This window comes from Acromyrmex echinatior, chromosome 3, assembly GCF_024713525.1.
Source record: "Acromyrmex echinatior isolate Ae372 chromosome 3, ASM2471352v2, whole genome shotgun sequence".
Taxonomy (NCBI): Eukaryota; Metazoa; Arthropoda; class Insecta; order Hymenoptera; family Formicidae; genus Acromyrmex; species Acromyrmex echinatior.
Window position 1 is genome coordinate 17,953,378 of NC_141854.1, and position 12,458 is coordinate 17,965,835.

The following is a 12,458-nucleotide window of genomic DNA, read 5'->3' on the forward strand; positions in this document are numbered from 1 at the left end:
ACAGCTAAGAGTAAAGTTTAATTAAAAATTAAAATCACACGATTTAATTAATTCTTTGCAGCATTCCTGTTGTAATGCAGCAAGTATTTTCTTACTTTTTAATTTTCTGTCACTATTATCTTATTTCGCAATTTTAATTTAATTTGATATGAAAATACTTCTTTGTTGTCTGTCTTTGTTGTTGTGTGGAAGCTTTTCGAAGTATAGCTCCAAAATAAATACAGAAGCAAAGAATTGAATTGAAGTAAAATTCAAAGTGTTGAAAGAATCCTATTGAAAACGAAATGAGCCGAACGAAAGGACTTTGCGGTGTCGTTTGTTAGGGGAGCCGCGAAGAAAGAATGCTAGGCTACGTGGGCGTATTGCCTACGCTTTGCAAGACTCATTCAGCAGGATTAACGGTGCTCACGAAATACATGAGAACGGTGCACACGTAGAGATATACTCGGGTACAGGTAAACATGGATTTCTAAGGCAAAGGGAAGTCGTGCATGTCGAATGGGGGAAACAAATAAAAACACCCTTCATCCCATAAATCCAGTTTTTTTCTACTATAAAAGATTACGCGGAATAAAACGTACGATAAAAATATTCTTTAGAGAAAATAGAAATTTCTTTATAAGGATATTTTTACAAAAATTACGTTAGAAAAGTTATTAAAGTTTTAGTTTAATATTTATTTTATTTTTAGATAAGACTAGAAAGGTTTACATTAACAAGCAATGATCGCGAAAGAAAAAATTAATGTAACAGTATCCATTAACTGATTGTCTTAGGATATTTTAGAATTGTGAAAGTAACATTACAAATAGAGATTTCAAAATTTAAAAATTGACTACCATCGTTATTTATTTACGAAAATTTTAAATAATTAATTGTTTTCTAAAACATTTTAGTTTTCGTTTTATTATACTGAGCAATTAAACAAATTTCTACTTTAATAATATTCTTTCTTTTTTTATTTTATTTCAAAGTTTATCAATATTTTTATTATGAAGTAATTGCTATTTAAGTTGTTTTTAACATATTCATAGTTAACTTATAGCATCTTGCAAAACATGAAATTACTTTTAAATATAAAATAAAAATATGAAGAATATTTACTTGGATTGAAAGTAATCACTTGAACGTAAAAAGGACGATATGTCACGCAAAAGAGTATAGAAACAAATAAATAGAAAAAAAAAAGAAAAATACGTCAGAAAAATTTCGCGCAACTTCCCTTTGCCCTGCCTTGCTCTGTACAGCCGAAGTGAGAATCGATGTTTACGATTTACTAAGTGTCCATCGTTGTCCCAACGTGCTGCTAACGCAGGTAAATAGGGCCTAGACCAAGAGACTGAGAGAGAGCGAGAGAAAGAAAGATGATATAGAGCGAAAGAGAGAGTAAACGCGAGTAAGCCAGCAGGAAGGCAGGCAAGCGAACGAACGAACAGCAATGTAGTTCACTCAGCTGATACCTAGCGCGAGACACAGAGGTGGTGTGAAATACAAAAGACCTTTTTGAATTTTTGTTTGGCAGAAACGGCCTGCGCCCATCGCGCTTCTACGTCACTAAGGATAACATGATGGTGATGGCGTCCGAAGTGGGCGTCTATGATACTCCGCCCAGCAATGTAGTCCTGAAGGTAAACGAAGGAAATATGCGCATCCCAAGCACCAGCCGGTCCCACAGGAGTGTCTCTCACTCTGTCTGAGGCGGAGACAGCTAGCTCGCAGTGATTTATGATTTACCGACGAATCAACCCCCGTATGCTCAATCTTTTTCCCCCCAGCCCTCTTTCTCTCATCTCCGCGCCTATTCTCTACATTTCTCCCCGAAATACAGCAATTTCAGCTAGTGGAAGAGCAACCAAGGAGACCCTCGCGTCTGCCCAGGGAAGTTTGGATCCTTTTCTCTCTGGCCAACAATCTCTCTACGGAAGCGACGAAAGAGCCTGCTCGTATTACAATTGTATAAAAACAATGCTTGCGCGTTTAATCGCGCGATAAGCCGCCTTGGATTTTTTAATGTCACTTGAAAGTTTTGTTGTCAGAGAGCAACTTTCGTCGGCATTGTTCAATGGTCAGTAATATTGATCGTCACGAGTGAGCTTTTAATCAATTTTCGTAAATACTCTCCAACAGAGCGACTCTCGTGTCAACGAAACTCTTAAGTGCATATCTAGCTTCGATAACGCGTCTTCTCGCCATCATTCTCGACGGTTCTCATTTGTCTCGTCGACTAATTATTATGTCACAAAACTCGCTTTGTTGGCCTCCTGCTGATTTCTTACTAGAAGAGGAGGAAGAGGAGGTGGCGATACGGCAGAACTCTCTTTATTAGAAAATCAAGAAAGTGAAATTTCGAAAACAATAAAATTCTAAGGGCAGCATTGGGAGAAAACATAGCTTGTTGATTCCATGGGATAATGGTTTTTGCAGATTTATGGCTTGATAATTGCATGCTTACGCAAATTTTAAGTTCCAGAGGTCTTTGGTTATACAAATCGTTGATCATGTACTTCCTTGGTTACGTATGTTGCGTCCTCGGCCAGGTTCTTAAATCTGTGGGCGTCTTCGTTCTGGGATGCAAGCACCATCATGCGATTTGTTTACTACACAAATCACTTTTTTTCTCACCATATTTCATCTATGTCTAACAAATACATTACTCATTACATTTTGGCATCTCTGTCGGAAGCAACAAGCGTATCGTCTTCATAAGTAGGACTTACGTTTCATCGAGCGCATCGAAACAGATGCTCGTGTATAAATAGTCCAATAAACAGAGTTCTACCGTGCGGACAAGAATAAAGCAATTTACGCTCGTCGAATTTTGTGCGAATTTTATAGATCTCAAATATTGCAAAAACAATGTAATGTACTGGCACTCTGCCTTTACACTGGCCGATGATCACCAATATACCAACCATTGAGACGATCATCACTGACTTCATCCAGGATTCGGTAATCCTCAAATGTATATTTTATGCGTGCATTTTCTTTCATTCCTCTGATAAAGCTGCAGAAATGTCACATTCGAGGATTAAAGGTAAATCGATAGCGATACCCAAAGAGTCGGTAAGGGCAGATTGTCATCAATCGATCCGCAATACCTATTCGCTGTATGTTAGTATACATGTATAATAGCTAATCACATATATCGTATTTTATTTATTTTTTAATCATGTATCATGTATGATGTATAATTTGTCATCTAGGGACTAGGTTTGTATAGAGCTGTAGGACCGTCATCCAGTGCTGTCATATGAATGTCGATCATCGACGTGTCGAACCCGTTCTATGGCGATTATTGGTGTACTCTTTTATTTGCAGAGTCGCTTGAAGCCCGGCCGGATGCTTCTCGTTGATACCGAAGAGAAGAGGATCATACAGGATGTCGAACTGAAGTTGCAAATCGCTCGAAGAAGGCCTCATTCCAAGTGGCTCAAGGAACAGGTAGCTAAATGTGCTTTTCGTCAATCGAGAACAATTCACGAACAATTGTCGTGATTATATTGTCATGATTAAATTTTACTTTGAAAATATAAGGCCGAATTTTAAATCCTGTTTAAATTCTATTTAAAAAGATGATTGTCCGAGATAAAAGTCAAGAAGTTTTTTATAATCTGGTTTTTTTCTCACGACTTTTTCTATTATGATGAAGATACCAATTATGAAGCACTCTGTACATAATTTATTTATGTTTTATATATAAGTTATATATAAGTTATATTAAAATTAACGTGCTTGCATGAAAAATAATGTCACATATCATGGCTGTAGCCTATAGCTCGAAAATTAAATAACTCTCTTCGCTTTTCTTTTTGTTATTAATTAACACACTTAATTAACTAATACATTCTAAAGTCGTTAAGTGTCAATGTTCTTCGTGAAATATTTAACTCAGTAATTTCGTTGGTTTTAACGAAAATTGCAGTAACATAAAAATTGACATTGAAATCATCACAAGAAAAATATCTAATGCAAAATTAACTTTTTTTGCACTGCTGTACATGCTGTTATCATCATATATGCAGAGGGTGAGTCGTTCTCATATCGTTATAAGTATGTTGATTTCTTTCATATGATGTACAATTGGAGGGAGGTAGCAATATAATAAAGAAATACAAATTAATATGTATAGTAGATAGTAATATAATAGCGAAATATTATAAATGTGTGTGTAGAAATGTTTCTGAAAAAATCTCAGATAATTCTATTTTGCATGGAAAATCACTGTATCTGTTAACTTTATCTCTTTCTATTTTTGTTATATCTAATTTATTAATTATTTAATTGCCAATAGAGCTCTCTCAGTTTGATATCTGCCTGTGCTCGATCATAGAAACTCTGAAAGCAATTCAATTGCAATACCAATTCTACTCTTTAGCTTCATTCTTGCGACGCTCATAATTTTGGTATATCTAGTAGTTGATGCTTTTTTGAACGCAGATCACTATGGATGAATTGCGTGCCGCACATGTTTACAATAGCAATGCAGGAGACATAATCGAAAATAGTCTATCTGTCGAAAAAAAGAATGCTATCAACGGCGTAAACGAGGTTTCGGCCGTGAATAAAGTTTGGAGCGGCGACAAACGGCTCTCTCTTTATGGTTATACTCTGGAGACTATCAATTTACTACTTCTACCTATGGTGCAAACTAAGTATGTATACCAATAATTTTTTCCTATCAATACCGTATTTCTAATTACAGTATGTTTAATATTTCATGTAGAATAATAAATAAATATAAATACTAAAAATTTTTATAAATTCAAAGAATTGTCCATAGATTTATTATAAATTTAATGTATCATTATTAAACAATACTGCGACACTGTTTCCAATATTCAAAATATCTCTTTTCCCTTTAATAAAGTCGAGATTTCGATTATTTTATTGTATATGTGTATAATACTATTATCCTAATATTAAATTAATACGAAAAAATTATAATACATTATAACTTTTTTGTAAATAATGATATTTTTATTAATAAATATTAACGAAAAAAAAAAATTTTTTTTTTAGGAAAGAAGCGTTAGGATCTATGGGTAACGACGCTCCCTTAGCATGTTTATCGGAATTTCAACCGTTATTATACGAATACTTCAAGCAATTATTCGCGCAGGTACGCAACAATTTGACTATCATTAACTTGAGAAATGGAAAAAATTATAAAAATTAATTTAGCAACTAAATATAATTCAATATATTTTATGTATGTGTTAACGCAACTTCAAATTATAATTTCTATCTAGGTAACGAATCCACCTATCGATCCATTCCGTGAAAAGATCGTAATGTCGATGCTCTGCCCAATCGGGCCTGAGAGTAACATTCTGGAGCCGAACGAACTGCAAGTACATCGTCTATTCTTGCCTCAACCGATATTGTCTTTAAGTGATCTTGAGGTTCTCAAGCATACGACCCATCGCAATTGGAGAACAAAAGTGATCGATATCACTTACCCTCTTGAAGATGGACCTGATGGTTTGTTGAAGACGCTGGATCGTGTTAATAATGAGGCTAATACGGCTGCTAGGGATGGTTATCAATTGCTTGTGTTATCTGATCGACGAAGTGGTCCAACAAGGTAAGTCCAATCTGTGAATAAAAATATTAATACATTTTCTAAACTGATCTTGAAAGAAATGAAATTAGAATTTGTTTATTGATTTTAGGATTCCGGTAAGTAGCCTATTGGCGTTAGGTGCTGTTCATCATCATTTGATCGAAGAGAGACAGCGAATGAAAGTCGGTCTCATATTGGAAACCGCTGAGGCTCGAGAGGTGCATCATATTTGCGTGTTACTTGGTTATGGAGCAGATGCTATATGTCCTTACTTGGTATTTGAGATGGCAAAAAACCTAAGAGCCGATCACGTTTTCGATGAAACCTTTACTGACGATATTATTTATAAGGTAAGCCTCGCAAAAATATTATTTAGAAATATTAATGATAAAAAAATGTTTATATATGAAAAATAAATATATATAAAAATTATCTAATGATTAATTGTTTAAATTTCGCAGAATTACGCAGATGCTATGGAACGAGGAATCGCGAAAGTGATGGCCAAGATGGGAATCTCAACTTTGCAATCTTACAAAGGAGCGCAGATATTCGAAGCAGTTGGTTTGGCCGACGAAGTCATCGATAAATGCTTTAAGGTATTTTTTTTTACAGTTCCTAATATATGTAGTATAAAAGTTTTTAAAAATATATATATTTATTTATTCATATACCTTATTATTAAAAATAGTTTTGAGTAAATAAATAATATATATATTTATCTAATTTTTTAATTCTTAAAAATATTTGTGATTACAAAATAAGTAATTTTTTTTCAAGTAATATCGTTTGGTTCTTCAGATGCATATGATTAAAATAGGATCCAATTAATGATCATTTAATGATTTGAATTCATGAATGATGCGTCTTATTGTCAATTAAAAATTTAATTTATTACATTACATAATAAAAATAATATTTTTGTTAATTGCAAACCGACTTGAATTTTTCAGGGTACTCATTCTCGTATTGGTGGTGTGACGTTCGATATTTTGGGCAAAGAAGCATTCCAGCGACATCAAATGACGTACTGGGACAAACCGATGGATTTGCTGGTCATTCGCAATCCAGGAATTTATCATTGGCGATCCGGCGGCGAGAAACATATTAATGATCCTGCTAGCATCGCTAGTTTACAGGTAACAAAAATTAAAATATCGACAATTTACATCTACTACAAAAAAATATAATTATGCACAAAATTCTTATTCTGAAAAAATATTAGGTGTTGGAATTAATTCGTAGCGTTTTTTAATGAAGAATGTTATTTATTTCACATGAGCATTAAAAAATACATTAATGAAAGTACTTCCCATCACTTGTAAAACGCTACGAATTAATTCCAACACCTAATATATAAATGTGTAAAATAGGATAAGGTAATATAATTTCAAACATGATATAATTGTGAATGAAATAAGATTCGAATTCAATTTTCAAGGTTCATGTCTACTTTTGTCCTGATTCAATATTCTTCACACAATGAGATCAGGATTATCAAACTTGAACCTTGAAATTGAATTCAAATCTTATTTCGTTTCAAATTATATGATATTATATTCAAAATTGTATCACTATATTCTATATTTTTCTTTTGACAATCATCTTTCTTTCATCAGGAATATGTTGTCTCCAAAAACAACTCTGCTTATGAGAATTATCGCAAAACCACGATGGAAGTAGTAAAAGCTTGCACTTTGCGTGGCCAACTTCAACTGAAACAGTCGCGTGATCCGATTCCCATTACGGACGTGGAATCCGCATCAGAAATTGTGAAACGCTTCGCGACCGGCGCGATGAGTTTTGGTAGCATTTCCATGGAATCTCATTCTACCCTGGCAATCGCTATGAATCGCATCGGCGGCAAGTCAAACACCGGCGAAGGTGGTGAAAACGCAGATAGGTATAATAAAGAAGAAAATAAGATGAGGAATTTAATGATTTAAAAATTTCCATGTCTTGATCTCTTCTAATTTGATTTTGAAGACTATCATTATTGCGATTAATTAATATGAACATAATATTGATTAAATTTATAACTGTTTATCCTTATCCAACAGGTATCTGAACCAAGACCCGGAGTTTAGCAAGCGTTCGTCTATCAAGCAAGTAGCAAGTGGACGCTTTGGCGTTACTGCCAGTTACCTGGCAAATGCAGACGACTTGCAGATCAAGATGGCACAGGGCGCAAAACCCGGTGAGGGCGGCGAGCTTCCCGGTTATAAAGTCACTGCAGAAATTGCTGCCACTAGGCATTCGGTACCCGGAGTCGGTTTGATCTCACCGCCACCACATCATGATATCTATTCGATCGAAGACTTGGCCGAGTTAATTTATGATCTTAAATGCGCTAATCCAAACGCCCGTATTTCCGTCAAACTCGTATCTGAGGTCGGAGTGGGTGTCGTCGCCGCTGGCGTCGCCAAGGGTAAAGCCGAACACGTAGTGATATCTGGCCACGACGGCGGCACTGGCGCCAGCAGCTGGACCGGCATCAAGTCCGCCGGATTGCCCTGGGAATTAGGCATTGCCGAGACGCATCAGGTGCTGACCCTAAACAATCTGAGATCGCGCATGATTGTGCAAGCGGACGGCCAACTGCGCACAGGTTTCGACATCGTGGTGGCTGCACTGCTTGGTGCGGACGAATTCGGTTTTAGCACCGCTCCATTGATCGCAATGGGCTGCACAATGATGAGAAAATGCCACTTGAACACTTGCCCAGTGGGCATCGCCACGCAAGATCCGATACTGCGAAAGAAATTTGAGGGCAAGCCAGAACATGTGATTAATTTCTTCTTTGCATTGGCTGAAGAGGTAGGAATGATTTAGGCGTTGTTATTCTTAACGTCATCGTCTTTTATTTATCCTAATATTTTTTGGCTTGGTTTCTTTATTTATATCTTGCTCATTTTTACTATTATTTTCATGTTCTTTCATTATTCTTTTAAATGTATTTTATTCCCAAATGATTATTAAACCGGAATATTAACAATAGAATATTAAATAATTACATTTTTATATTAAAATTGAGAAACCTTAATATATAAATGTAATAAATAATATAAATTAAATATAATAATATATACAATTAAATTTTTATAAATATAAAGTATTATTTTAACGTACATATTAAATTATTTCTATTAATTTACTTGTTTCTGCAGGTACGTTCGCATATGGCGAACTTAGGCATCCGCAAGTTCCAGGATCTAATTGGACGCACAGATCTTCTTAAAGTACGTGATGACATCTCTGTTGAGAAAGCTAAGACTCTGAATCTTAGCAACGTTCTGCGAAGCGCACTGGACTTACGACCTGGCGTAAATATCAAGGGCGGCACCGTAAAACAAGATTTCCAGTTGGAGAACAGACTTGACAATAAACTAATTGAACTAGCCGAGCCTGTTTTGAATGGGGTACACAATCGAGTCGACATCGAAATGAACATCAACAACGAATGTAGGGCATTCAGTTCGACACTGAGTTATCATATAGCTAAGTACGCCAATATTTAAAAAAATTCTTTTATATGTAGAAAAAAATCGATAAAGCAAAACTGATACATCATTTTTATCAATGATTTTAGCTTTCTTAATTTTATTTATCTTACAATTATTTTGTAGACGATTTGGAGAAGCTGGATTGTCCGAGCATAGCATTAATATCAAGATGAAAGGCTCTGCGGGTCAAAGTTTCTGCGCTTTTATGACAAAGGGTATTCATGTTACTCTTGAAGGCGATGCTAACGATTATGTCGGCAAAGTAAGTACGAGTTTTTTAGATTTTTGCGGACACACTAGCCATTTCATTCGGCTACAGAAAAAGACACTGATCCATTCATACGAAACTACTTTGTGATGCCACAAAAAAAAAGACTATTTGTTCACAAGAAACCTAAGTTTTCGTTTCTCGAAACGTTTCTCTCTCGTGCCACAAAGTGACCTCGACTGGTCGGTGTATTTTTTTTATGATTCAACAAAGTGACCTATATACCAATGTCCGTAAAATTTTGAATTTGCAATTTACAATTTATACATAATTTTATTGATTCATTCAACTTTGTATTGTATCGTATTAAATATCAAAATATCAAAACTTTAAGCTATTTTTAATAGCTTGCTCTTTTGCATAGAAGAAACAAATAATTCTATTTGCAGGGTCTCTGCGGAGGTGAAATCGTCATATACCCGCCAAAAGATTCAGAATTTAACTCGGAAGCGAATGTAATCGTCGGGAATGTTTGTCTTTATGGAGCTACTTCCGGAAAGGCTTATTTCCGTGGTATCGCTGCTGAGAGATTCAGCGTACGTAATAGTGGAGCGATTGTCGTAGTGGAGGGTGTGGGTGATCATGGTTGCGAGTATATGACCGGCGGTTGCGCTTTGATTTTGGGTCTTACCGGTAGAAATTTCGCGGCTGGAATGTCTGGTGGAATCGCGTATGTTTTGGATGTCGATGGTTCTTTCAAGAGTAAGTGCAATCCCGAAATGGTGGAGTTACTACCGCTCAACAAATCAGAAGAAATCGCCTATGTGAAACAACTATTGGAGGAATTCATTGAAAAGACCGGCTCACTGATCGCACAAGACTTGCTCGCCACATGGCCAGAACCGACCACAAGATTCGTCAAGGTCTTCCCTTACGAGTATCAGCGGGCCCTCAAACAGCTGGAAGAGGAAAAGCAACAAACTCCCAACGTCATTAACGGTAATGCGCAAATAACAAACGGTAAAATCAAAGATATAGAAGATTCAATAGAGGATGCGGAGATGGCACAGCGAAAGTTGGACAAAATCAAGGGCTTCATGAAGTATTCAAGACAGAAGATCATGTACAGACCTGCTGAGAAGCGTATAAATGATTGGGATGAGATATACAACTTCCAGGGTGTCAGAAAGACTCTGCGAGTACAAGCTGCAAGATGCATGGAGTGTGGTGTTCCGTTTTGTCAGAGCAGTCATGGTTGCCCATTGGGCAACATCATTCCTAAATGGAACGATCTCGTATTCCACCAAAACTGGAAGGAGGCCTTGAATCAACTATTGCAAACTAATAATTTCCCTGGTAAGCCAATTTATGAGAATATTTTTGCTAAATACAAATCTTTCCTCACTTTGTGATAAATTCGTTCCCCTTCCATTAACAAACTTGATTTTACTTATTGCATATAATAATTTTATTTTCGTATACAATTTCTACATTCTATTGTATTTATTATTATTTAATGGGAGTAATCAAATTTTTTTCAATCTAATAACAGATATCATCTTTTTACTAATTTTTTTTAATCGGTTAACTATGTGGATGATCTGTATCCTTTGAAATTAAATAATTTAGAGTTCACTGGAAGAGTCTGCCCCGCACCTTGCGAGGGTGCATGCGTCCTAGGAATTTCCGAACCACCTGTGACAATCAAGAATATTGAGTGCGCCATAATCGATCATGCGTTCGAACAAGGCTGGATCATACCTTATCCACCGACAAGAAAAACCGGACGATTAGTTGCTGTAATCGGATCTGGTCCTGCGGGATTGGCAGCCGCCCATCAATTGAATAAAGCGGGTCATACAGTGACTGTATTTGAAAGAAATGACAGAATCGGTGGATTGTTGCAATATGGTATACCGACAATGAAGTTGTCTAAACAGGTTGTACAGAGAAGAGTCTCTCTGCTTGCCGCTGAAGGAATCATCTTCAGAACGAATGTCGATGTAGGAAAGAACATTACAATGCAGGTAAATGAGCGCGTTTGATAATAATTTTTTATAATATTATATGTACAATCATAAGTATATAAACCGGAATAACGATTTTGCTAAAGTATCTAAAAATGTAATTAGGTACAGAAAATAATAATGTTAGATCATAAAATAATCATATAAGACGCTCAAGCTGGTTTCTAAAAGTCAAAACTTTTTGCAGCCAATTATTTTGATAGTCCAACAAAATTATTTTTGTTTGTATCTAACTAACTTTTTAGATACTTCAATAAAATTGTTCTTTCTGTGTAACAGAAAAAAATTGATAATATTTTTGCTTATATTTGCACAGATATGTTCGTCATATGACAAATTACTTTCTCTTTTCTATAATGTTTATATATTCCAACAGATTTCTTCATTTCCTATTTGTACTTATCTCCAAAGTTTACTTATAATAACTTTCCGATACTCACATATGTATATTATTGTAGGAACTTCAGGAACAATACGACGCGATTATGTTATGTACGGGGGCGACATGGCCTCGTGATTTGCCGATTCCAGGTAGACAACTCGAGGGAATACATTTTGCAGTAAGCTTCTTAGAGCATTGGCAAAAGAAACAAATGGGTAATGCAACGCCCTTAGATATGCGGTTAATAGCCAAAGGCAAGAATGTTGTTATCATCGGAGGCGGGGACACTGGATGCGATTGTATAGCAACCTCACTACGTCAGGGTGCAAAGTCAATTACAACTTTCGAAATCTTGCCCGAGCCACCAGTCCAGAGGGGCAAAGATAACCCGTGGCCTCAATTTCCGCGAGTGTTCAAGGTCGATTATGGTCACGAGGAGGTATCCTTGAAATTCGGCCGAGATCCGCGCAGATACAGTACAGTGAGCAAGGAATTCTTGGATGACGGAAAAGGTCACGTGAGTGGCATCAGGACGGCGACCGTGGAGTGGCGGAAAGACGAGAATGGTCGATGGAAAATGGAAGAAGTACCAAATTCAGAGAAAGTGTACAAATGTGATCTAGTATTGCTCGCAATGGGTTTCCTCGGACCCGAGAAGTACATCGCCACGGAAGTGAATGCTGAATTGGATGAAAGAGGAAACTATAAGACTCCAATCGGAAAATATTGTACTAGTTTACCCAAAATATATGCGGCAGGTGGTTAGTATATAATA

At 36.1% G+C, this 12,458-nt stretch overlaps 2 protein-coding genes across 8 annotated transcripts in view; one reads left to right on the plus strand and one right to left on the minus strand.

Annotated features, from left to right (window-relative positions):
* The window catches only part of rdgB (retinal degeneration B), a 68,706-nt gene extending 63,157 nt beyond the window's left edge, over positions 1–5,549 (minus strand). For all 3 annotated transcript variants that reach the window (XM_011062388.2, XM_087404005.1, XM_087404004.1), the window contains exon 1: positions 5,460–5,549. The gene's annotated coding sequence lies outside the window, so the exon portion shown is untranslated. The remainder of the gene's footprint in view (positions 1–5,459) is intronic.
* Positions 1–12,458, plus strand: part of LOC105149802 (uncharacterized) — a 38,982-nt gene that overhangs the window by 22,000 nt on the left and 4,524 nt on the right. For 4 of the 5 annotated variants that reach the window (XM_011062493.2, XM_087403984.1, XM_087403982.1 and 1 more), the window contains 15 exons: positions 1,523–1,628; positions 3,319–3,441; positions 4,438–4,652; positions 5,020–5,119; positions 5,250–5,584; positions 5,673–5,913; positions 6,025–6,162; positions 6,517–6,702; positions 7,183–7,466; positions 7,624–8,380; positions 8,731–9,065; positions 9,190–9,328; positions 9,724–10,630; positions 10,904–11,301; positions 11,760–12,444. In XM_011062493.2, the coding sequence (XP_011060795.1) occupies positions 1,523–1,628; positions 3,319–3,441; positions 4,438–4,652; positions 5,020–5,119; positions 5,250–5,584; positions 5,673–5,913; positions 6,025–6,162; positions 6,517–6,702; positions 7,183–7,466; positions 7,624–8,380; positions 8,731–9,065; positions 9,190–9,328; positions 9,724–10,630; positions 10,904–11,301; positions 11,760–12,444 (4,949 nt within the window). The remainder of the gene's footprint in view (positions 1–1,522; positions 1,629–3,318; positions 3,442–4,437; positions 4,653–5,019; positions 5,120–5,249; positions 5,585–5,672; positions 5,914–6,024; positions 6,163–6,516; positions 6,703–7,182; positions 7,467–7,623; positions 8,381–8,730; positions 9,066–9,189; positions 9,329–9,723; positions 10,631–10,903; positions 11,302–11,759; positions 12,445–12,458) is intronic. The other variant, XM_087403985.1, reaches the window with a different exon arrangement.